The following is a 27,694-nucleotide window of genomic DNA, read 5'->3' on the forward strand; positions in this document are numbered from 1 at the left end:
CCCCAAACTGCAGGCCTTGAAAGTCAAGAAAGGATGATGCAGTAAGCCAAAAGGAATAAGCTTAGTAGCGCTTGTGTGATCGAACTGAAGGTTATATGTATTTGTGCCCTTAATTTGCTTTGCAGGTTGTAGGGGTGTGCAAATAGTAATTCTAGAGACCACGTCAAATATGAATAAAATATTGCCAGAAGTGAATCAAACATCAAATACTCTTCAGATAGTTTTTGAATAGTCAGACCTCTATATAATGTACCATGATTAAAGAAATACACAATGTAACAGACTATTTTAATTTCCCCATCGTAGTTCCTTTGAAAACCGTGTATTTCTCTTTTCAATTTTTTTATTTAGCAAAGTAATCTTGTGACACGGTTTCAACATAATAAATGTTTTGACCATTTCAGGCACATGCTTAAAGCCTGTATTCCCTTATATGTCTAACAAAAAACTATGAAAATGATGGAAGAGGCAAAAGTTACTTGCGAGCGTTAATCTTCATGAAAAGTTCAATCAACAAAAACGGTGTCGAAGCGTGCGTGCAAGGACGTGGTATGCAGGAAACACCGCTGTGCCATTTTCCACATTAGTAAATAACTTCCGGAGTCCACGGGGGGTGCAGCAGCTTCGAGAAACACAAAAGCTGACGATTTCTCCAGCACAAGGGTAGTGGGAAGGGAGTGTACGCACGGTAACGTGATCAAGCATGCACGGGGGGGGGGGGGGGGGGGCAGCATATGTGTGTCTCCTTTTCTACCCTTGCCGTGGTGGCACATGGCTGTCGATATGCGGGCCATTTGCTGTATCTTGGAGGTAATCTGCAGCAAGTGCAAAGGGCGAGCTGAGATGGTTGGTGCCTTGACATGCGTTGTGTTCACACAGGTCTAGTGATGGTGGTCACATAATCGCAAATTTCCGAGACTGTGCAAACCGTTCGCTCCCGTTACAACAGCTATGACAGCCAGTGTTGATGGTTATCAAGTGAGATCTGGTCGTGTTTGCCTGAGTGCACGTGACCAATAAAACTATGAAGTATAACAAATATAATAATTTCTTCAAATCAGTCTTCACGGAAGACAATGGTACACTCCCCCCTCTTCCAGCATCCTGTACGTCAGTGCTTGATCAGTTAATAATAACGGACGCCGGAATCCACAATCTTCTCTTCAATATTGACCCTAAGAAATCAAACGGGCCTGATGAAATTTCAAACAAATTCCTAAAAAGATATGCTGAGTGGTGCAGTAGATATCTGGGACACATTTTTCGTACATCACTAGCAACTTCTAATCTACCACACGACTGGAAAAAGGCTAAAATAATACCGATCCACAAGAAAGGAGACAAAAATAATGTTGCCAATTTCATACCCATATCTCTCACTAGCACTTCATGCAAAATACTAGAACACATCATTCTAAAACACATGACAGTATTTCTAGAACGTGAAAACATCCTATCGCCTCACCAGCATGGTTTTCGATCTGGCTTATCAACCATCAATGAACTAACAGAGGTAGTTCATGACCTTGCTCTTAGTATATTAATAATCGTTCTCAAATTGACATGATTTTACTTGACACTTATCTAAAGCTTTTGATTGCGTGAGTCACACTAAGCTAATTGCAAAAGTGGAGCGAGCCATCGGGAAAGGAGAAGTTTCTGCTTGGATAACAGCTTTTCTAACACACCTCTCACAATTTTTTATCTTTGACCACATGCCATCTGATGTCGTTCCTGTCACATCTGGAGTACCACAAGGCTCGGTACTCGGGCTGCTGTTATTTCTGATCTTTATTAACGATATAACCAATAATATAGGGTGTAAAATCAAACTCTTCACGGATGACTGCGTGATATGTAAAGAAATTAACAGCCATAACGACCATCTCGATCTTTCTGATTCCCTTAACACGCTAGCCGAGTGGTGCTCCCAGTGGCAAATGTCTATTAACATCAATAAATCAGTGGCAATGACAGTAACAAGAAAAAAGCAACCCTCTCATTTCACCTATATCGTTAATGGCACGCCTCTTTCCATGGTTGAGCAACAGAAATATTTAGGGATAACGCTGACATCAAACCTCAATTGGGAAACAAACATAATATTACAACTACTGCACTACGAAAGCTATTTTATCAAAAAAGACGCCTAAAGATCGCTCCAACGAACATTAAGCTTCTGGCCTACAAAACATTTGTGAGACCTATTTTAGAATACGCTAACACAATTTGGTTTCCTTACACAGCAACTAACATAGCTAAACTTGAAGCTGTACAAAGAAAAGCCGCAAGGTTCATTCATAGCAAATATCGTTCTACTGACTCACCTTCACATCTCTTAGCTTCCTCAGGCCTCAACACATTATCGACGAGAGCGAAACAAGGTCGACTAAAAGTTCTGTTTCAAATGCTGCACCGTCAGTATAAAATTGATATCACCCGGTACATTTCATATTCGCAATCTAGAATAACACGGCATCAACACGAACATATGCTAACTGAGTATTCCTTTTCTAATGACGCATTCAGGTACTCATTCTTTCCTCGAGTAATCAGAGAATGGAATGAACTTAACTCGTCACTAACAGCGACAAATTCTTTATCCCTGTTCGTTTCACAACTGGGGCTCATCACAAGAGATTATTAACGACTTCTCATATTTGTTCCCTATTCTCTTTATGTTAAACTAACAGTACTTAGAAAAAAAAATGTATACACTTGTTTGTTCCCAAATACTTCACATTTTTGCTTTGACTATGATATGCCCCGGTTGTTGTTCATTTTTCTTTGTTTAGTGTTCTGTTGTATAGCTTATCTACCTTATCTTTTGTATTTTGTTGAATATCGTTGCATTTTCATTCTTTGTGTAGCTCGCACATGTATTAATGTAGGGAAAAGAAAGTGTTCATGCCCGTCTGCTAGGCTCTCGGCTGAGAGCGGCAGTATTGTAAAATAAATAAATAAATAAACCTTACTTGGTGTAGTTGCCTCTCCACTATCACCATCAATGTCCTTTCTAGCAAAACTGCAACTTTTTTTTTTTCTTGGGGCAAATAATTGTCTTTTTGCTCTTTTGTTTTTAATTTGTGGGCGCCATCAGATGGCAGCTGCAGGCACTGAGCATGGTCAGTTATGGCGTCCAAGATTTACGCCACCGCATGACTTAACATGCAAATCTCAGACTCGTGAGCCACACCAATGCATTGCACTCAGCATGAACTGCACTTCATGCGCTAGTGATCATAACCATGTTACTGTGGCCAGATCTTCTTGCGATTTGTTTATAAGTGCCTACTAAAAAGGTTACTATCCAGCAGAAATGTTCTGGGAATTCGTAAAATTATTTTCACTGCTGACACTTTAAAACCTTGAATTAACAAAGTTTGCGATTTACAAAGTTTTTCACTGCAAATGCAACTTAATTATATCAAGGTTTGACTGTACTGACTAGCCATTTTCATTATTAATATAAAATGATCTTCATATTCTAGTATGTTCACTGTGTTAGCAAGTTTCTGTCATTACATTACATGTTATTGAGTGTTATCCCTTAGAATAACAAATGGAGCATTAGAAGCTAATAAGCAGTTTATTCACATACAGTACTCGGGACTCATTGGCGAGTATGCATGATAGTGGTTTATCCGGGAATGTCTTACTCCCTGAGTGACCTAGGGTGCTCCACTAGGTAACCTTGAATATACAAACAACTGCATAAAAAATGTACCAGCTGTCCACATCACATTCTTTAATTGTTTCTCGTTATTTAGGAAAGCAACTTAGTTTCACAGTTCACCGAGTCATCTCAGGTCACCCAGCTTGGTCGGCTTCAGTTGTCAATTTAGTGACACCCAATTTCTGTCTTTCTGTGCTTCCAAGCACAATGCAGCTCTTCTGTCCCTCTGTTCACGTCTGATTGCTTTAACTCTTGCCTTTGTTCTCTGCCACAATGTGTTTGATGGCAGAGGCATGAGCGGCAGATAATGCAAAACTAATTTATGTGAATGTGGGTGTGACGTCTGACGTTTTCTAGGAGGAAGTGCACCCAAATTCAGTATTGGAATTTTTCATTGTCTGCCGGACCTAGAAAACACTTTTAATGAGCGTGAAGAATAAAGGAAACTGAAGGGCTCAACCTTTCGTTAGTTCGATCCGTAGGAAGCAAACAAGACATTGAAGCCAAAGAAAACATAGGGACAATTAACTTGCGCTTTAATTGGAATTTCGAAATAACTACGACAAGGGAAATGAAAGTGGGCATAAAGATAACTCACTGCTAATGGGAGCTGAAACCACATCTTCCGCATTGTGCTTGTGCTTTGTTTGGTATCACAACATCACTGCATCAGCTTTCTTGCTCAACTTTCTGGTCTGAATTCACCTAAGATGTGATGCCTGTGGTTCAAAGGATATTCCACATCTGCTGCCATGGTCGTGAGTGGCTCTGGCTAACACTGCCAGGGCTACGTTTATACACAAATACTCAAGAAAGTTGATGGGAGGATGGCTACTGCAGTAGCTTAGTGGTAAAGCACTGCAGGCATGATGTGGAAGATGTGGTTTCGGCTCTGATTTCCAACAAGGTGTTTCATTGTCTACTTTCATTTCCCTTACTATTTCTAAATTTCATTTAAAGATAACAGTTAAGTTTCCCTATGTTATCTCTGGATTCATTGTTTTCTTCATGCTGTTGTAACCATTGTCAAGACAGTTAACTTCTTGTGTACTTAGTGAATAAACTGTGAAATTGTTCTCCGTATTTTCTTCTTACACTGTGTAGTACAAAAGGACTGGGCCGGAAAAAAAATGCAGACTTTCATCTGTCAATTTTCTTCTGCCCTAATTTTTTCATACTACATAGCGCAAGAAAGTATGAACAGCTGCCAACTAGCCCCTTTCATTGCACTTTTGAGAATGTTTTCTTTCTTTTTTCTTTGCTCTGAGTTTCAACAGATTGGAAACTTTGCCCTTAGGGAATGCGATACTCGGTGACAACCTATGAATTCAGTAAAACCTCCTTCTACAGTACCTCATCTGCTCTCTGTGCCTGCACACTTCAAAGCATGGTTCCTGAGAGACTGCATTATTGAAAGAGGTTTACCACCACTGCTACAGTAATGAAGCAAGTGAATGTAATTGGCTTGCATGACTGTATGCATTATTTTTATCTTAGACTGAAATGTATTTGATAATTAATTCTTAGGTTTTCACTAACTATAGTCAAGTGTGCATTATGCTGCTTTTTCTAAACTTGAGTGTGTACATCTGCAATGTCACGATAGTAGCATTACATTGATACATTCACAAAATGAACAATTGCCAAACTTTTTGCCACATCGTAAAAGAAGAAAGAACTTCTTGTGCATGCTTATTGAAGTTCACCCTGGTTTGACCACACGTACATTCCATCATTCCAGCATGTCATTTCTTTTTCTAGACTCTACTACATATACTGCCACTGCAATCTTCCCTCCATCACAATTGTTTCATACTTCTAAAACCTCAATATCCACAGCCATTGCCATTCCTGCTTGCACAATCCATTGGCTTTATGTTTATTTTTATTTTTAATTTTGTGGGGTGTGCTTATGCTGGAAAGGTTTAGTGCAAAAACAGATGAAAGCAGCAAAATGCAGGACATCACAAGTGCTGATAAATTAAAGTTTATACGAAAAAAAAAGGTAAACATATCCTAATAACAAAAGTTTTTTCAATATACAGGTACAATCAATGACCGATTTTTTGGATATGCGTGATAATTTGGACACCTTTGTGTCGCCGCTATCCCACAGAGCCACTCTGTAAGGATGTCTAAAATTTTGGATGCTGAAACCCTTTGCTGTCCGATATTCCGGACTTCTTGCTGTGACTGCAGGCCTGACACGGCATTAACGTTAGCTGCCACGGCCTGCATTTTAATTATCACATGTCGATCCATTGACAGCCATACCCACCGGGACAACACTAGGCCAAGTTGCTTCGAAATTCGCTGCCAATCTTACGGTTGTTCAAAGCAGTGTTTTTCATTCAAGCAAATCGCCGCTGTCAGCATGGCGCTGACTTGTCATGTTTGCCGATGGCTTTGAAGCAGAAAAAGCACAGCAAGGGTCAAGTATTGTGCGAGGCTGGTTCCCAAAAGTCGGGATTGCCACGATGCTATGGTGTTACGCAGTGAAGCATACTCAGTGTATCGCAGTGAAGCACACAAAGAGTGCAAAGGGGCCACTCTCACAGGGCACAGTATGTATTCTACACACGGGCACCCGCCGTATCCTGTCATAATGCGAGCACCGATATGCCTAATAGAGACCTCACAGGTCACTAGAGTTATTATTGAAATGCCTTGGCTGTTTTGAGCCCTTGGGGGCAGTAAAAGGCATGCATTCATTTTTTTTTCGGTCGTTTTCATGGGCCCTATGAAATTAAAGAAATCGAATGTCTTGAAAAATAAAATAAAAATCGGGCACTGCTGTCACACCTGTCTGTATGACTTCTGGTTTGCTTTTTGCATGCACAGGTCCATTAGGCATCTGCAAGAAGCATCACAAACAGATGGCAAGGCAGCTATCAACCTGGAAAAACTCAAGCTGTTTCGGCACTTCTATGTCATGGTGAGACTGTACATCTGCCTACCATATCACCTCTGTATATAAGTCATAGCAGTGTGCAGAAGTGCCTAGCAGAGTGTAATCTTGATGTGTACTTTAAAGGACTAAGAATTTGTTCATTTTTGATTAGAGGTCTCTAAACATTGAAATATATTGAGTCGAATGTAAATATTAGAAAAAATTTACTCGGAATGCTGAATCACCAGACACGATTATTCCATGGCTAGGCCATTCTATTGCTGAGCAAGAGGCTGCAAGCAAGTTCCTAGCCATGGCAATCGCAGTCTGATGAGAGTGGTTGGGAAAAATTCTCATGTGCCGTGCTTTCTGTGCATATTAAACGAACCCAAGGTGGTCAGAATTGGAGCCATTGTAGCATCTCTCATAGCCCATAGTTTGCTTTGGGGCGTTAAAACCCATAAATTAATAGGTCATTTTCACAACATCCAAAGCAAACACACAGCAGCCCTGCCAGCTCCATAATGAGAGCTGTTGTCTCCGTTCTCCCGCTGCATTTGGGTTCTCAGCAACATTGAGGGGGAGTGCCATGGAGAATGCCATTATGGACTTTTGCAGTAACTTTAGGGGGAAGTTTAGGGAGTTCATCCATTCAACCCCACTCCTCATGTAGAATCTTATTATTCTCACCTTCCTGCCTTTTGATCTCGAGGACTAAACGTGTTTGTCACGATACAAACAGAACATGTATGTTACCATTGTTGCCCCCAGTCGGCTGAGGACGACTACTACTGGGCATGCTTTGCGACAGCAATGGCATAGTAAAACTAGTCATGAAATCAGTCTTGTGAATAACTGATCAAATTGCCATGTGGTTTTTCATGTGGGGGCAGGAAAGACAGAATGGGTAGGGGAGAAGCCAATGAGTGATATACCGTATTTACTTGCATAATGATTGTACCCCTGAATTTTGTCGTCGAAATTCGATATTTTTCTTTCCCGTGTAATGATCGCACCCCGAACTTGCCGCAGCGATATGTCGGGTGCCAAATCTAGCTAATAATGACTGCGCTTACCCTCTGTTGAATGCTATGCGAACAACTTTTCAAGACAAACCAAGCAGTCTGCACACACCAAACATTCTTAAGCAGATGCCCCATTTCATTCCCTTCATCACTTTTCTGCACTTCCATGACAAAAAAAAAAAAAAAGCTACAACCAAACTTGCCTTTATTATGTGTAGGCTTTATAATGGTTGTGGTCAACAACAACAGCAACAAAGGCGTCTTTTGATTCTTCTCTTCTGCACTCGTGGGCATGCAACTAATCACGAGCGGCAACGATAGTAGCCACATTTACACTGATACGTTAGAAGTGTACCTTAGTCATACGCTGACACTTGTAACACAGCTAAGATATTCGTCCACCCTTAGCGCAAACATGCCGTTTTAGGATAGTAGTGAAGACAAATGCCGCAGTTTCCGCAGCATGCCCGCAATGTGTTTCTACATCACTGGCAGCTAAGTGCGCCCGTCTCCATTTCTTTCCCCTCAAAGTGAACAAGGCTACGTTATTTCCGCAAGCTTGCCAGTATTAACAATATTATTCATTACTGATACGGAAGAAACTGTTTCAATGCACGTAATGTACTCACGAGAAGAAGAAAAAAATCGAACGCGTGTTACAATGTACCCTATTCTAGTACACTGTAGGCGCGTTCGGCTTGCTCCGCCGGCCGCCATATTTGTTTGGGTGTCCCGCAGCGAAAGCGGGACGAAAAATATTTTTTTTCTTTTTGCGGGAAATTTTTCTGACAAAAAAGTCCGATCATTATGCGAATAAATACGGTATTAAAAAATACTGAATATCAAAGTAATTACCATATTTACTCGATTCTTACGCGCCCTTGATTGTAATGCACACCCGTTTTACGTTACTAAAGAAAAAGGAGGAAAAAAAACCCGCCCTCGATTTTAATGCGCACCTATTTGCCGCGACCTAAAAAAAAAAAAAAGTCCTTTCCAGTACCGCGCACCTCTTTATTTCATACAGGAATACAACTTTCATTTGGAAAAACAAATATTTACTCCCAATACACTGAAGTTGTGATAAATAAGAAAAGTCGCAGTTTCGCACGAAAGGCGAAGCATCGATTACGATAGCAAATTAGTAGGCAGTTATACGCGAAGTAAGGATAGCACTTTTATCGGCCGTATAAACTTTTAAACATTCGCTTACTAACTAAATTAAGAAGCATGGTGTCACGCGTATGCCAGCAAGCAAGCAATGACCACGGAAACTGTTTATCAAAATGCTGGAGTGGGCAAGTGCGAGCGAATTGACCTTTGTGCGGACTTTTGCTTTAACGCGTACTAAGCGACAAGAACACAGCGCAGTGCGCATAGATGCGCACACTCTTGTCTCCATCACAAATCGCTTTCAAGATAGGGGCCACGCGGCCGCGCCGTACGTAGCAGCCGCCGGAGTAGAAAGCTTCTCCTGTTTGCACCAGTCCCGCACGCAAGTTTCGGGAACTCCGAACGCCCGTGATGCGACCCGAGTTCCATAAGTCTCCGCACACATGATAACTTTTCTTTTAATTGCGGCATCGTGATGAACTCAGCATGTCTTTGCAGTCCGCACTTCCATGCTGATAGAGCAAATGCGAAAAATGGGAAAACCGGGGAGACGGGCGGTGCACTAACCAAGCACACATACTACAGCACATGGAGAAAGTAACGGCAGCTAGGCTCGAAGCGCGTGCGATGCGGCTATTTTGAAATGCCGATGGCAATATAACGCAGATTTAGAGTAGTACTTGATTCTAATATGCAGGCTATCTTTAAACCCATTTTATTGGAAAAAAGTGCACATTAGATTCAAGTAAATACGGTAGTCTACGAATTCATACTTCATTGAATAATTGATCAGTTGGGTTTAACCATAGTTTCCCATGATTGCTAGACGTTATTACATTACTAGAGATATTGTCCACAGGAGCTGCAGGTATGGCATTCCAGCCAGCATGGGAACAATGGATAGTGCATGGATTTGTCTAGACTTCATCCATCTGGCTTGATCTTTTGTTGATCATAACCAACAAAATACTACATATATGTATATGTGCAACAATTTGCAATGGATGTACGTGCGTGCCATTTCATTGCTTTCTTGTATCTAGAAAAATACATTGCTTGGAACTTTAGGCCAGCAAAGGCAGGTAAAATGTAATAAACAAAGCCACAATAAGTACGAAAATATGAGCATGAAGACTAGACAAATCCGTGTACAGTGTAATTTCGATGATAGGAATCTCACGGGGTCACAAAAAATATTCGTCTTAGCCGAAATTCGTATCATTGAAACGCAATTAAAACTAGCTAAATTAAAGAGTCAGAGGTGAACTCACTCAGGCACACGTACATAAAAAGCATTTATTTCTTGAAGAAAAAGTCTCTAATGTCCTTCTGCTTCTTTTTCTTTGTCAGGTCACTTAGCAGACTTTGTTCAAATCCATAAAAACGCGCACACGTGTCGTCGCTGATTTCATCCGCGGCCATAGCACGCCTCAGAATGTCGAGCGCGTGCAGCGTTTCAGCCACCAGTGGTGGTCCTTCGCCGTCGCCCACGTCTATGTCGTCGCAATCATCAGTGGAATCAGCAGCCCGCATGTGGCCTCTTCGACAATATCTTCTACCGTGCGCGCACCACAGGTGGCGAGATTGTCATCTGCCGGGCAAAAGTCATCAGCTGTGCACTCAACATTAAGCCATTCCAAATCTTCAATTGTATCTTCCGACTCTGGGGGCACCTCTTCTGGATTCCCGAAGAAGCCGCATTTGCCGAAGCAGTTCGCTACGGTAGTCGGAGTTATCCGATCCCATGCCATAGCTATAAAATGGATGGCGTCCAAGAGGCTTATTCGCAGGTCGCCTTCGTCCTTTCGATCAATTTTAGCAAGTAGGCGGCGCACAAGAAGGCTCTTGAAATGGTGCTCTGTGTTCTTTATAATCCCAGCATCAAGGGGTTGTAGGTGCATCGTCGTGTTCCCAGGTAAAAAGACAAGCTTGACGTTTTGAAGTGTTATTTGTCTCGGGTGAGCAGCACACTGGTCAAGAAACAGAATAATCTTCCAATTCTTGCAAGCCATCCTCCTGTCAAGGAGCGACAGAAACTCTTCTAACAGAGCCGCTGTCATCCACGCCTTTTAGTTTGCGCAATAGACGCACGACAAATGGCTCTCGTGCTTGAAGCAGCAGGGTTTTTGAAACTTGCCAACTATCGTGAGCTTAAGTTCCTCTGATTCGTCGGCATTACAGCATAAGAGAACCATAATGCGCTCTTTGCTTTTTTTTGCCTCCTTTGCATGCTTCACCTTTTAAACAGAGGCTCTTCTCGGGTTGCAGGTTAAAAAACAGACCTGCCTCATCAGCATTAAAAACATCAGGAGGCTCATACCCCGTGATGAGTGAGGGCAGCTTCGCTAGCCAGTCGCTGACAACTGCCTCGTCAGCTTTTTTCGCTTCGGCGCAAACGCTTTTATAAACGAGACCGTGCCTAGTCTTAAAACGCTGCAGCCACCCACCTGAGGCCTGGAATCCATCGATGTGCATAGCAAGTGCAAACTCGTCTGCTTTCTCCCTCAAAACGTTACCGTCAATATTTACACCAGCTGCGGTTACTTATTTAAACAAAGTCAGGAGAGTCTCCTGAAGCTTCATGTGCTGAGTGGTCTTCGCTCGCTTTGCGCTGACGTTGAACGAAAGCACGTTTTTCATGATAGCGTCTCACTGTGCAACAATTGTGCTCAGTGTTGATGTTGCGAGGCTCCTTAGCCAACTCTGTCCACTTCCTCTTGGGATCCTCATTGACCTTTCGAAAAGTGTCTAATTTCTCTTTAAAGGAGAGCGCTTTCTGCTTGCGAGACATAGCTCGCTGCGACTAGGCAAAATGGCGCAAACACAAACAACGCAGCCCGAAGCACAGCAGCCACTCCGTCTGATGGCACGCGGAAAAGTAGGAAAAGTACAAAAGCAACAAAAGTGCCACCGCTTCAAACTCTTCACACCCAGTCGTGGCCTCCGCGCTGTCCGGTGCCGCGTCCGCGCCTCCGCACCAAAGAAGAAAGATAGAAATCGCGTGACTGCGCGCTGTTCTCTTTCGCGGCCGTCGGAGGGGCGGCATTTATTCGTATCAACCGACGCGGGTTGAAAATCTATTTGTAACAACCGTTCTCTAGCACGTTGCAAAGTAATGGGCTCCGCCGGGACCACAGAAAAATTCATATCACCCGGAAGTTCATATTAGCCGTCATCGTATCATCGAGATTCCACTGTACTACCCATCAGTCCCATTGTAGCTGGACAATTGCAGCTGCTGAGTGCCTGCGAGCAGTTTTTGTAGAAAACTCTGGGTTTAATGACTCAAAAGCAGCACTAGGGTAGAGACACCTTAGTGGAGGGATCTGGATTTAGTTTGCCCACCTGGGGTTCTTTGGCGTGCACCAAAAGCACAGTGAAAAAGCATTTTTCATTCCACTCGCTGAATGCAGCCACTGCAGCTGGGAATTGAACTCACAACCTCATGCTTGGCAGTGGAATGCCATAGCCACTTAGACACTTAGACACTGCAACGAGACGAACACATTTCACATCCCCAATATTCGCACACCAATACTTTTTCATATAATGGTTTTGGAGCTTCAGAATGACTTTGAATTGAGTGAAGTGCCTAATTGAAATGGGGACAGGAAGTAGTGAAAACCAATGTGCCTAATCTCGGGTTTGTGTAAGGCAAGTTCTTTGTGTGTGAAACACGGACCCTTGCTTGAAGTCTGATTGTGCTGATGTGTGGCATGGTTGCTTGAGACGTAAATAGTTTCTGAGGCTTCATTAAGGCGAGTGTAGCTATGCTCACTTCATGAATTGTGTTAAATTATTGCAGTCATTTCATCAAGATTTTAGAAAAGCTACATGCTGTAAAACCAAATTATGTTTTTCTGGAAAAACTAAGTGGTTGTTGTTTCTGAGCATCTGTAAAGAGATTTATGACCTATGTTTGAGCACATAGCCCAGGTTTTGCAGTAGCTTTGGAACCCTTCTTCCACTGCTGCCGCCATGTGGTGGCCTGGTAGTGGGGCACTGGTGATTGTAGCACAATACATATTTGCCACCTCTCCCATATTTTTTTGTAAAGTTTGCATATTTGGGCTCATTCTACGATTTTACTGATGTTTTTGCCATGTTTTACAGAAAATAAATTTAGTTTGCACAAAAATTTTGAAGGGGTTCTAAAATGGGGTGCCACAAGATCAAGATTGCAAAAAAAAAAATGCATGCAAACAAGGAATTGTAATACCATATTTACTCGCATAATGATCGCACTTCTTTGTCAAAGAAATTGATGCGAATTCAGGGGTGCGATCACTACGCGGGTTAAATTCCCCCCCCCCCCCCCCCCCCCCAAAAAAAAAATGTTTCATCCTGCATTGCTGCGGGATGACAGCAGGTCAACAAATAGGTGGCTCCCGCTGTATGTAGTGTGCGACACCAAAACAAAAATGGCAGCCGGCGAAGCAAGCTGAACGCGACGAATGCAATTTTTTGTCTTCTAGTGAGTGCATTAGGTGCATTGAAAGAGTTTTTTTCAAATCAGTAATGAATAATATTGGTAATATCGGCAAGTTTGGGGCAATAACGTAGCCATGTCCACTTTGAGGGGACAGAAACAGATGGGCGCACTTAGCTGCCAGTGATGTAGAAACACTTGGCAGGCATGCTGCAGAAACTGCGGCATTTGTCTTCACTGCTATCCTAATACGACACATTTCCGCTAAGGGTGGGCGAATATCTTAGCTGTGTTACGAGCGTCGGCGTACGAATTAGGGTACACTTCTAACGTATCAGTGTAAATGTGGCTACTATCGTTGCCGCTCGCGATTAGTTGCGTGCCCACGAGTGCAGAAGAGAAGAATCAAAAGACGCCTTTGTTGCTGTTGTTGTTGACCACAACCATTATAAAGCCTACACATAATAAAGGCAAGTTTGGTTGTAGCTTTTTTTTTTGTCATGGAAGTGCAGAAAAGTGATGAAGGGAATGAAATGGGCATCTGCTTATTAATGTTTGGTGTGTGCAGACGGCTTGGTTTGTCTTGAAGAGTTGTTCGCGTAGCATTCAACAGATGGTAAGTGCGATCATTATTAGCTAGAGGTGGTACACAACATATTGCTGCGGCAAGTTCGGGGTGCGATCAATGCACGGAAAATAAAAAAAATCGAATTTTGACGACAGAATTCAGGAGTGCGATCACTACATGAGTGTGATCATTATGCTAGTAAATATGGTAGTACTTGCAGTGCCTCTTATGCCAATGCTTGACTCAGTATAGTTGCTGAAGCAGGTAAAATTGGCAACACCAAAGGCACTGAAAAAGTCAGTGCAATCTAAAGCTGTCGGTCTCGGCTGTTCCAAGTTTGCTGCTGCTTCTGTGCTGCATCTAAAGTTAAATCATCATCAGTTAAGGATGTACACATGCCAGGAAAGCTACGTGCTCAGGGCAAAGTTCTTAAGAATACATACAATCCTTCCCTCCCTCCTCCAGTACGTGGAATATTTTCAAATTTTAAGGCTCACAGGTTGGCTAGTATGGTAGTGTTGCTTGCACCGTGGCCTTGGTGGCCACCGCACAAGAAACAGATTTATGTCAAGTGCCTCATTTCTGTTGATTGCCATATTGCCCAAACCTTTTGAAGTAAGGTCCCATTAACCTTTGACAATCAGTGCCATAGATTTACGGTGCCGTCTGTAGGTTTGAAAAACACACAAATTTTTCTACTCTTTGTTGCCGAAGTGCTGCCACCCTGAGTGGATGCAAGTAATTTTTCATTTGCTTCGTAGTCTCTTGGTTTTCATTCCATGGCTTCTTTAGGCTGGCGTTTCGATAACCGCACGGGCATCGGCGTGGCAGGGGCGCATGGCAGATAGTTTTGGTTTCGTCTCACGGGCTGTTTTCGTTCGTTGAACTCGTAAAAACTAATGTCTATCTGGTTTCTAATCTCTCAAAGGGTCACCACTAGATGCTCGCCCGTCTGCTGCTCACAGAGGTGCGATTACATCTGTTCACAGGTGTGCGCTGGTACATACAAACACTAGTACCGTATACAAATGATGCTGCCATGCCTGCATTTTTTTTTTTTCTCGAGACTCGGCTCACGAAAGCTCATTGCCCCTCATTGGCGATGGAAAGAAGGATTACTGCAAGTTTCTGACTTGTTTGGTTTTTCTGACAGGTGCACAACCGTCAAGTTTTCTTGTTTCACTCACACACACAGTTTGATTACGCTATGGGCTTGCGTGCTCGTTGCTCTGCTAAAATTGAGTCGAGTGGTGATTCCTCCGATGCAGACTACCCAAATGATGAAACAGAATATACCTATCTTAGTTTATGTACTTCTTTATTGTTAGTATTAAAAGTATTTATGGAAGCATATCTGTATTCAGGAATGAACAATGCATGTTTACCTACAAAAAATATTTGTTGTCACTTTGTGATCTCTGTAAAAAATTGCGGTACATTTTTTCTTTTTCTTCGAAATGGTCAGTCTGAAAATTTTAAATATACAGTAAAGAATTTCGAACATAGGGGGTCGCATATAGCGAAAAAGATACACTCCCAAAGGGTTAACTCCACAACCCTTTGTACCATTTTTTCTAACAGTGAAACTGTCATGCTATGCCAATACTCTATTGACAGCACTTATGCACACGGGGGTGACTGAGCCATACATATTCAAATAGATAAAGCAACTGAACCTTATTGACATTTGTGCGAGAAGAGTCTGGAAAATCATGGGGCTTGGTTTTTGTAGCACAATCACATGAAGCATACAAGTAAAGCCAAGGAATGCATAGGAGAAAAATAGTTTTTAATTTAATTAAAATGTCAAATTAATAAGGAAAATGACAAAAAGACAACTTATTGCAGGTAGGAGGCAAAGCGTCATGTTCCGCATTACCTGTGCAGTGCCTTGTCATTTAGCTACTGCGGCGCATTTCTCTTGTGCGTCTTTCTTAATATTTGTGTATGTGCACTAGGTCTAGCCCTATGAGTGTTAGCCAGTGCCATTCTTGGCTGTGGCAGTGGAACATCCTTTCAATTGCAAGCATCACATAGTAAGTGAACTTAGGAGCTAGCAACTGTCTTGTAATCTCTCGTAAGTGAACTGATAGCATCAAGGCTGCTAGAGTTTAGACTCTGCTAGAGTTTAGAAAGAAATTGATGCGAATTCAGGGGTGCGATCACTACGTGAATTAAATTCCCCCCCCCCCCCCAAAAAAAAATGTTTCATCCCACATTGCTACGGGATGACAGCAATTCAACAAATAGGTGGCTGCCGCTGTATGTAGTGTGGGACACCAAAACAAAAATGGCAGCCGGCAAAGCAAGCCGAACGCGACGAATGCAATTTTTTGTCTTCTCGTGAGTGCATTACGTGCATTGAAAGAGTTTTTTTCATATCAGTAATGAATAATATTGGTAATATCGGCAAGTTTGCGGCAATAACGTAGCGATGTCCACTTTGAGGGGACAGAAACAGATGGGCGCACTTAGCTGCCAGTGACGTAGAAACACTTGGAGGGCATGCTGCGGAAACTGCGGCATTTGTCTTCACTGCTATCCTAATACGACACATTTCCGCTAAGGGTGGGCGAATATCTTAGCTGTGTTACAAGCGTCGGCGTACGAATAGAGTACACTTCTAACGTATCAGTGTAAATGTGGCTACTATCGTTGCCGCTCGCGATTAGTTGCGGGCTCACGAGTGCAGATAAAAAGAATCGAAATGCGCCTTTTTTGTTTTTGTTGACATCAACCATTATAAAGCCTACCCATAATAAAGCCTACCCATAATAAAGGCAAGTTTGGTTATACCTCTTTTTGTCATGGAAGTGCGGAAAGTAATGAAATGAGGCATCTACTTAAGAATGTTTGGTGCGTGCAGGCGGCTTAGCTTGTCTTGAAGAGTCGTTCGTGTAGCATTCGACAGATGGTAAGCGCGATCATTATTAGCTAGACTTGGCACACGACATATTGCTGCGGCGAGTTCGGGGTGCAATCATTACACGGTAAATAAAAAAATCGAATTTTGACGACAAAATTTAGGAGTGCGATCATTACACGAGTGCTATCATTATGCGAGTAAATACGGTATGTTTTTTTTCTGCTGTTCGGGGCATGGCGCATGCGCACACGTGTAATTAAAGAACTCATACTAGGCGCCGTTAATGGTCTCGTACACGAGACCTGTATGGTGGGCGAAACGAGGGTGCAAATGGTCACAGCATCAGAAACAGCTCTGAATCCTGGTATCCTTATTATGATTATTAATTGTGAGTATTATTATTATTATGAGCCCAGGATCCTTATTAGGCGTCTAGATGCACATACTGTGACTGAAGACGGCACGTGTGTGCTGTATAATTAAGAAATGCGTACTATGTCTGGTGACAGTGTCTCCTTTCTATTCTTAGTATGCTTCACTGCAATCATTTGTGTATGCTTCGCATAACACCGCTGCATTGCGGCGAAGCTGGCCAGTCAAGGTGGGCTTTTTTGGCGAAGGCTAATGTTGAGATCGAAATTACATAAGCTTATGCCCATAGATACGTATCGGCACCGGCCGGGACCTTTGGTCGAGATTGAATCAACCGAAAAATCTAATAAACTGTAGTCAAATAAACGGAAACTTACTGTATTCAAAGCTGCATGCCTTGGCCCTGTAAAAGTCCTGATCTTTCCAACCTGTGTTTGTCCTAGTTCCAGCAATATTTTTGGCTCAGTCCTCTTGGTGTTAGTTGTTTTGTTTGCCTATCTATCATAACCAAGTACTTATGTGGCATTGTTTTTGCCACCTTGGAAAGTATTGTATTATGATGCATGCGAAAGAAGAAAAAAATATCTGCAGCTTTGCACAGGTTCATATATATATATATATATCTGTCCTCATTCTCTTCCTGCAGATTGTGTGCTACATCTACTTCACCAGGATAATTGTGTTTCTGCTGAAGGTGAGCAAAAAAAGTCATGTGTTCCCCACAGAATATAATCTGAATGCTGCTGTACAAACGGTTTGTAATAGTGTGTCATCCAGCATATGAAAGCCTCTTGCACTGAAACAAATACTGTATTCTGTGGGACTTTTTTATGCTGGAGAAAACAGTGCAAATATTACTGCACGGACCACAATGTATGATATTGTTTTAGGTGTCAACAGTGAGTTTCACAGCTGCCATATAGGTAAACTCCCATGCCACCAATTCACGCCACCAGATGACTCGTTGGGCAAAGGCATGCGGCAGGCTTTCTTTCCGTGCTTCTCTATGGGAAACATCCTAGCTATTGAAGCTGTTTTCTGTGCATTCTGCATGCTTAACAATTTGCCACATATAACAGGCAGCTTTTTGATGCAAAGCTTTGACAAATTTTTCAATATTGTGGCTCCATGGCTTAAGAGGAAGCTATAGCTGAGGACTAGCCCTGATGCTGCCTATTCAAATGCACGAGTGAACAAGAAGATATATTTTGCATTTGGGCCCTGTGAGCTGTTGTGCTCAGAATGGTGGTCCTGCATTATGCCAGATCGCTAGCTTAGGTTAGTAGTCTCTTGAGCGACCACAGCCATCATACTTTGTTCACACTACATAGCCCACCCACTGTCTACATAATTTGCAAATTCCAATGATGTATCATGAGGAATCCGTAATATCAACCAGTAGTGAAAATACATGTGCACTGGTGAAAGAAATTTTAATGATAGGTGGGTAGGGGTAGCCGAGCAACAGGCTTGGCATGCCGCTACAGGTTTAATATATTAACCAGAGATAGAAGGATGAGAGAAAAGAAAATAATGCACATGCATCCGTTCGCACAAAAGCTCGGAAAAAGGCAGCAGTGAGCACCATGAAGTGAACAAAATGAAAAGTGGAGCTTTATGGCACCATCAATAAGCAATATGTTATCCATCTCTATCCTCATGGCTGCACAACCGAGCCTTTTCTGAGCTTTTCTGTGAGCAGATTCATGTGTGTTATTTACTTTTTCTCTCGCCCTTTCGTTTCTTTTATAGACCAGAATTCCCAGCGCCTGTAGGCAGCTGCCATGTTTTTGTTATGGTGATGATAATGGTGAGGGGACTGGGGAAACAACGCAGGCAGCAGGAGGCCACAGCATGTTCGCGGTTGTCAGTCTCCATCGATGGCTGGTTCCGAACACGCTGCAGCCGACTTGTCATCTGAATTCCGACAAGTGTATTTTCTTTAATGTGATCACATTTCAGATGGCAGAAATATACTGCGGAGATAATTTAGCAAGAGCACCCTGTGGTGCAGTCTGCTTCACTGCAGTTACAATGCATGTTGTGCAGTTGGCCAAGCTCTTTTCTGGGATATCTGCTAAATATGCCCGTTTTTGGGGGAGCTTAAAGTACTGTATGAAACAGGCTAGATGACATCTAGTACGCTATGCTGCCACTCTGACGCTATACCTAGTTTTCTGTTTTTTGAAGGCGAGTATATTATTCGTGTCGTGCTCTTCTATAGTACATTAGTTGTGCTGCATTTTTACCCTGCTTGTCATCTTGATCTTAATGTGCTCTTAGCTTACCACGATCAATATGAGCACTACAGTCGAATCTCGATAATTCAAGCTCGAAGGGGCCTGAAAGTTTGTTCGAACTAAAAGAAGTTTGAATGAAAGGAAGCTAATTGAATGGAGGACTTAACTGCAGTGGCGCATGTGAACTGAGCTAACATATGAGCGGGAAGCTCCACAAGATTTATTCACATGTATTTACGAATTACAGTGAGTTATTAGGTGGATTGGTGCTTGTACTGTCACAGGAGGTGGCGGGTGCACGTGTGCACAGTAAAAGGAAACATGTCCCGTGACAATTGCCCCCTCGAACTTTGGGTATGCCTCACCACATAACACTGCTGTATAGGGGCGAATTTGACTTTGGGAACCGGCATTATGCAACGTGCCATGCTTTTCGCGCTCCGAAGACATTGGCGAGGATTATGAAGGCAGAGTCAGCGCCATTGCTAACAGCGGCAAATTGTTTCAATGAAAAACGCGACACCGAACAGCAAGAAGCTCGGTAGCGAACGTCGAAGAGCTAGGCCTAGCGTTGCTGAGGGTGTGGCTATGGCTGCCAGCAGATCTGCGTGCAAGAGCTCCGGCTCAAGGCGGCACAATAATCAAAATTGCGGTGGTGGTGGTGGTGGCTTGGAGAAATTTCAAGTGTGGCATAAATCCAGGAAAGTTGGAGAGCAAAAGTTTTTTGCATCCGAAATTTCAGACGTTCTTATACATTGACTCTATGGGGTACGTGGCGGTGTCGCGACACTAACAGAAGTCACTAACCCATCACAAACAGAAGTAATGAGTGATGCGACATGCACACGCCTGTGCACGAATTTCCGCCATGGCTTTTTTTTTTCTTAGCGCACGGCATTGAGAAGTCTCTCCTAAGCTTTTCCTCTATGGCGGCGTCAGAAGAATGCTAATCGGAGGTGTCACCGCGTGATTTGGCACGCTGCTGAGAGCATTGTAGGAGCACAGTATGTTCAAATTAACCATCGCAAATGCTTGCACATTCGAATTACCAGGCGTTTACGCCCATTGGAATACACATAGCTTTGACAAGACCACAGTGTCAGTTCGAATAAAGTGAAAGTTCGAATTAAGCATTCTGAATTAACAAAATTCAACTGTATAAAGTTGTTTTCTATTTTGTACACTGTTCACAGGGAAAGCGTGTTTACGCAGGACTCTTGACACACACTCAGCAGCACAACCTATTAGTGGGCCAGTTCAGTGTGCACAAAATATAAGTATTATATTTTACATTGCTTGAGCAGCCAGTTACACGCACTTAATTATTTTCTCCCCTTGCAATCAATAGCAAACGCACAATAATTTGCATATCCATATATGACATCGCTGAAGGGGACACCAGCTTTGTTAGAAATGATTGAACATGCTTCTCGTGCAGCTGAGTTTGAGCATTACACCAATTGTAGCGGTTCAAGCACCCACACATTGTGCGAAAGAAAGAAAAAATATATAAAGTGAGGCATTGACACGTGTACAGAACTGTTTGTAAGCACAAGAGTTATATGCTGCTTTCTCTTTTAGCGCTAATGAGCACTCTAATGTGGCTCATTCACATGCATGAAAAACACAGAGCAAAAAAATCGTCAAGTTCCCTTCAGTCTTGTTTATTTGCCGTAACGGGACAATTGTTGTGCAAATTACGAAGTCGACGTGCACACCTGAGCACTGTCTGCTTACCTCTCTTGCTTGTGCAAAATGCACTTTTGGTTATGGGTTGACCTCCATGGGCTTTCCATCCAGAAAGTGAACTGAGCAGGCCAGAAATGAAGGCACCGAAAGGTCGTAAACAGCACTGTTATTACGTTAGCATAAGCCTGCAGCGCAAGAAGGCAAGACGTAGACGATCGCGTAGCTTTGTTCCGGAGCAGGCTTGCTGGGCATGAAGTCTTTTCTATTGAAAGCCATTATCCTATAGTGTCGTTTCTCAGGCATTGCAGGAAACTTGTGCGGCGAATGTTCTCTACACAAACACTAACTTGTGTAGGTGTGAACGTCAATTGCAGGGCTGTTGCATAAGCAGCTTCCTCGTTCACTGGTTGTTGGTGCAACCAGCGACGGCACAGTGCCACGTGGATGAATAGCTTTTGCACATCCTGCTCAGCAGATGCAGTAAAACATGATGTCTAAAGCAAACAGCTCAGCAGATGCAGCATGTTCCCACTTTTTCCCTTCTCCTGCAGTCCTCACCATAAGGCAACACCTGGTGTCGAGAGTAGAGACATGGCTGACACTCGCACTACAAGGCCATAAAAACTCTGGTCTATGGTATAATAAACCTGTACAGTGCAATCCACTTAAAACAGTGTCAAGAAGGACGAAAAATCCTATCTTTATAACTAGGGGTGTGCGAATACCAATTAGTAGATTTCAAATCAAATATAAGATCAAATCAAGAAAAAAAGCCGAATATCGACTCAAATAACAGAAAATTTAACACAAACTTTTATGCTTCCAAATTTTGTGCTTCCAAATTTTTTGCAACAAACACAGCGCTGCACGTGCTCATGAGCCCAATCACATTACTTAACAAGAATCTTGCTAGCTATCAGTAACTCAGGCACGTAGGAATCGGAAATGCATAGTGTCTTCTACTCTTATTAATTAAAGGAAACATCAAATTATTATGCCAGAACTGGTAACAGCTCAGTTCATATACGAAGGTCTGGAATATATTTGTATCGATAGAATCTGTCAAATAGAATTAAGTGATATTTGTCCCTCTCAAGCTGAAGAAATAGCAACATTGCCCTAAATACCAGTGGGTTTCTGTTTAATGGTGGGCCATACTGTGCTTAATGGCAATCTTCTATTGCTTTCCAGTTTCGGGAGGGTTTTTCCATCTTTGTCATTGACCATCCATATTACAGCCAGCTTGTTAAGGCCAATCTGTGCGTCAGACAAAACCGAGGAATGCACATCATGTCACTTGGCACCACTCCGTGTGGTCAATGCTGATGGTAAAAAGTCCTCAAATCGGGGAGCCCATGGCAAGGTCACAAGACGTCCCCCCCCCCCCTCTTATTCTCAGCACAGTCATCTGCCATTCGTGTAAATGCGTCTGCAGCCGGGTGGGTCAGCATGCTTTCATATATTTTCAAGCCCGCCATGTAAATCCAAAGCTAGTCTTGTGACAAGTCGCTCGAAGCTATGAAGAAAGACTGTTGTGCGCCTACAAATGGCATTGGGAACGAGTGTCCATCATATAGTATTTTGCAAATATGGCGGCCGGGAACATGCAGTGGTCATCCTGTGCACTCACTTTCATTGACGCGGTGGTTTGTCGGCTTTCTGAGGCTCTTGCGACCACTGTGAATAGATCTGCGTTGATTCGGTAGCCGTAAATTTAGTTGCCGGCACCTGACGACGCAGCTCCATAGGCCTAACTGGCTAGACAGTATGGCCGTGGTACAAAATTTTACTGCTCGCTGATGTGATAACAGGCCATAAATCGTCGTGGAAACCTTGTCGCTAATATGTTTCTAAGGGTGGCTCGTCAGTGATAGGTCGTAAAATCACGCATGCAGGTTAGACTGATGGCCTATATCAAGCTACCTTCAGGTCCGCAGTCATCCAGCCGGCAACTACCGCTAGGACGCATGCATCTGTGTGCTCCCATATGAGTAGAGAGCTCTCAACTGCGCAAATCTGCATGCGTAAATACTGAACTCGCGTATTCGATGCAATCAGGGTGCCTTCCAATGGCTAATCAGACCGATCTTTGCAAATGCTCTCATGCACTGCAGTTGTATATAGTTCCCTCTGTCTGCGTCGCATTACTCGTTTAGCAGTATCATTGACCTGAATGAACCTTGTACTGATAAAGATCGCGCACCGTAGGAGGGCTGTGTGCATTAAGGCACCGACCACGGCTGGATCATTCACCGTAGGTACCGATATTTGAAAAGTCAAATATTTGTGAAATCTAATTTTAGGAATGTTCGCTATTTGATTCAAAATTGAATGCAGTCGACTTTCGCTACAACAGACCTAGATAATCTGACAAAAAATGTCCGTAATAATCGTAGTCATATCATAATACAGTCGAATCTCGATCATATGAAATTGAAGGGGCCCAAAAATTTGCTTGAATTAAAAGAAATTTGAATTTGAACGACCAATCTCTCACAGAAACAGCGACCTTGCCATTTGAAAGAGTGAAATTTCCACAGTCATTTTTTCTCTCCCCCCTCCCCCCCCCTCACTTCAAGCGTGGCATTGAGGGGTCTCCTAAGCTTTTCCTCTAAACTGGTCGTAGGCACCGCCACGTGATGCGGTGCGCTACTGAGAGCATTGTCGGAGCACAGTATGTTTGAATTAACATTTGCAAATGCTTGCATGTTCAAATTGCCAGGCATTTTTGCCCATTGGTATACCCATGACTTTGTCGTGATCACAGCATCAGTTCGAATAAACTGGAAGTTCGAATTAACTGTGTTTGAATTAACAAGATTCGACTGTAGTATCCGAAACTGGAGGCCACCACTGAAATGCCAAAAGATTGTCGAACAGTTGCTGCATGTTTCGACTACCACTGCAACACTGCGAGACATTGTCAGATGAAAAGGGGGGGGGGGGAGGCACTATTCATGAAGACATACATGTGTACTTTTCGCACATTTGGGGGAAAAATTTGCATGCAGTGCACTGCTGCCAGGGGCGCGATCAGAGATTGTTGTACGCGTTCAGTTTTGCCACGCCGACTTTGTCAGCTGCGCAAAGTCTGCTCGGTGAAACTAAACATATGCTCCGAACAGCAATCTCTTATCACCCCTCTGTCCACACCAACACTGCTAACCTGAATTAGCTCTAATATAGTCGTACCAATGCACCTCTCACAATAATAACTTATTCTAATTTGCCAGTGGAATACACCGGGACATGGTGTTGGAGCACCGGAACGCTTCACTTCTGAAACTTTGGTTGCGATGTCTAGCAATGTTATTGCAAAGAGTGATTCACGAACATCGAAAGTAAAAGCAAAAACTTTTTATTCACATTTAGCTCAAAAAGGAACTTTCTGACGAGAGACTAGCAGCAACCCCTTGAGGGAGGATGCAGTCAATTTGCACCACATTTCAGTCAGCTGCAGCACTTGAATGGAGCAGTCATCTTGCTGCTGCAAATATTTTTTCACTTCTTCGACGCGGTCAATCACTTTCTGTGATGTCAGACTGACTGCGCGTGGCTCATTTTCTTGCTCGCTGTCATTATCTGATGACAGCTCAGAACAGCCTTCGATCGTGGCTCTCACTTCCTCATCCGTCAGTTGCTCGTTGTCAAATGTGACAAAGTCAGAGAAGCTCTCTGCTTCGAATGCCTCCCTGACACTGATGGGATCCAGTCCAATGGTTCATCATCTAGGATGGATGACTCCTCGCAGGCAGTCTTATTACAGTAGAACCTCGTTAATTTGAAGTCCGTCGGACTGCGAAAAGTAATCGAATTAACCGTGTTTTCGAATTATCAAAAATAGAAGAAAAACAAGAAATAAACGTATGAAATGTGGCTGTATCAACTCTGCATCTTTATTTTGCCTGAAAAACGGTCACTTGAAGTACCGTATTTACACTATTGTAAGGCGACTCGAATATAAGTCGACCCCCCCATATCGCGTGACAGAGAAAAAAAAAAGTAGAGCATACTTAGGGCGCATTCGATAACGAAAATTTATTAGTAGCTGACATGGTCACTGGACTACTCGTCTTCACTAGTGCTGCCATTGTCATCGTTGCTGCGGTCCCACAGTGCGCCGTGGTCCAGCGAAATTTCACATTTGGCAAACGACTGCACCACATCGTGTGGAACAGCAGCCCACGCCGAATGCACCCAACCACACGCAGCCAGCAGGGAGGCCCTTTTGACAAGTCCGGTTGGCGTAATTTCGCGGTCTTCTGCTGCCAGCCACTCGTACTCACAGCGGAGCAGGTCCTTAAAAGGCGAAGATCCGGGCTTGTTTCATGACCATGTCACACTTCACTGGCAGGGACCGATTGCGCATTTCAGCGACGTACGCGGCAAGCTTAGCCCATAGCTCCGGAAAGCGTTCAGACTTCGGCAGGTAAAAAAATTACTCACTTGCCATCACAGGTTAAAATTTCGCTTCGCTGCAGTCGCCACTTTCGCACCACCTGTTCAGAAACATCGAACTTGCGGCCCACTGCGCAGTGATTTGTTTCTTCGGCGTAAAGGATGGCAGCCCTCTTGAACGGTGCTGTGAACGAGTGCCGAATGATTAGTGGGCCTGAAGCACTCATGACGACTGAGGAAGCATAGAAGTAGCACGTAGCCGGCAGTCAAGTGGAACACGTCAAACCAATGCCTTTCGTCAAACTATAAAGAAAGCAAAGCGCAACAGGCAAAGAGAAACCCGCGAGCAGTGCTCTTCCATGAACTACCGATACTCCCCGGAAGCGCCGCCATTCTGAGGGTGCTGCCGCAAATGGAACAGCAGCGCTTCCATCAACTATTGACACCCCCTCATAAGTGTTGTGTGCACTGTAAAACTCTCAAAAGTGTTGAAAAACCCTTCCGAAAAACGAACAAACACGCGGGATAGCAAAAAGCTACGGGTAGGGCCATAGAGCAAACATTAAATTCTAATTACATTGTAGCTCCTGTTGGTAAAATCACGGAGGACATGGCTTAAACTGACATATTATCTGAATATGGGCACGCTGGCTGTTCAAATTATCCGGCAAAATTTGCATGCAAGCTGTTGGGACCGCCGAAAACCTTTGAATTACGTGGGATTTCGAATAAACCGAGTTCGAATTAACGAGGCTTTACTGTATTTCCCTGAAGACCAGCCTTCCTGAAGCAGTTTTTGACGACATCAGTTTTCAGCTGTTGCCAAATACTCACCAACACTTCAACTGGGAATCTGACATCTATTTTCAATTCCCAACTACTTTGCATGTTGAAGAGCAGGCGTTCGACAAGGTGTGTATGGTAGGCAGCCTTCACGGAATGCACAACCCCTTGATCGATTGGCTGCGGTACTGATGTATTTGGGGGAAGGTAAACCAACTCAGTTGCTTCGAGCTTTGGTGGCTTCATGTGGCTTGAGCAGTTGTCCAAAAAAAAAAAAAAGCAACGCCTTCCTCTTGTGCTTGATTATTTGCCTATTGGACTGCAGCAGTCAGGCGTTCAATAGGTATTTCGCCATCCATGCTTTCGTGTTGGCAGTACAGTCAACTGGCATACAAACTGGCGCTTACCACCGTGACAGTGGTTGCCAGAAACTGCGTACATTTTGTGTGGTTTTGCCTTATAAAACATACATACCACTTCCATCTGCATTAAAGGGAAGCTGAAGAGTCTGTCGAAATCAATAACACGCTCATATATGAATGCGGGAACCTTATAAACCATGAAGGTGAAATTTTGGGGGGGGGGGGGGATTTTTCACTTAAAAGCGACGCAATCGTCGGTTAAAATTGCGCTGCAGCTCCGCCCCCCGTCGAGCTCCGCACGCTGCTGCTGACGCTGAAGATGTGAGCGGAGACCGGAAACTGCGGCGTAGTGACCTCAGCACTGGTGTTCCGCTCCTTCGCAGTCTCCGCGACCGTGCCTGACCGGGCTTATTTCAGCGTGCGTGCTGTCCTAATCTGCTTCGCTCGACCCTACATTCCTTTGTTTGTGTGTATATAGGAGTGGTAGTTGACGTGCGCAGCATCAATTGAACTTGTAGGCCGATCATGCCGGCGTTCTGTGCAGCCTACGCTTGCACCAACACCAGCGGCCGCGACGATGTTCCGATGTTCCATTAGTTCCTGCAAGACAAGAAGCTTTCAGCTAATTGGGAGGCTGGACGAGCAATCGAGCGACAACACCGAGTGATGTGTTCAAGCGCGGCCCGTTTTGTCGCTCGAAGCCATCGCCCGTCACCGTCACGCACAACATCGCTCTCGTGGAGTTTGGACTTAACGCCGAACTCCTCAGAGAAACGCGAGCTCTCGAAATTTTCCATGACTGCCTCAGCAAAACGCGACCAAACTACCTTGCACCGTGCTTCGTGTGTATCGGCAGCAGTCGGACCGGACGAACACCATTGTTGACGTCACGAGGCGCCCGACCAATCACACGTGGAAATGAGGCGCGCGAGCTGGGCGTGTCTGCTGCTGCACTTTTCGTCGAAATAAAATATGTTTGCGCTTTCTTTTGCTCAATTTCGATGCGATATTCGAATTCAGAGGGTTGAAAACCACGACGTACTGCTCTTCACTCATTTTTTCTTGAAAAGCTTTCAGCTTCCCTTCAAATATGTCCCTCCCTGTCCTTGTATCTGGCAAGATGTGTTGGCAGCTCATTTGCTTTCCATTTGGAGACAGAATCCACACTTGCACTGTTGCGTTCACTGCAGACTTGCACAAATGTCACGCCATGCCTCGCCTTGAAACAGCCCAGCCATCCGTCACTGAAAGTGACACCGTCATGTCTGAGGACCATGGCTAGC

The 27,694-nt window shown here is 43.6% G+C and overlaps 1 protein-coding gene across 1 annotated transcript in view; it reads left to right on the top strand.

The window, feature by feature from the left end:
* LOC142566734 (protein GPR107) overlaps positions 1-27,694 on the top strand; it is a 156,267-nt gene that overhangs the window by 108,092 nt on the left and 20,481 nt on the right. The window contains exons 13-14 of the mRNA XM_075677603.1: positions 6,518-6,611; positions 17,586-17,633. Of these exons, the coding sequence (XP_075533718.1) occupies positions 6,518-6,611; positions 17,586-17,633 (142 nt within the window). The remainder of the gene's footprint in view (positions 1-6,517; positions 6,612-17,585; positions 17,634-27,694) is intronic.

The sequence above is a fragment of the Dermacentor variabilis genome, unplaced genomic scaffold (assembly GCF_050947875.1).
Source record: "Dermacentor variabilis isolate Ectoservices unplaced genomic scaffold, ASM5094787v1 scaffold_13, whole genome shotgun sequence".
Taxonomy (NCBI): domain Eukaryota; kingdom Metazoa; phylum Arthropoda; class Arachnida; order Ixodida; family Ixodidae; genus Dermacentor; species Dermacentor variabilis.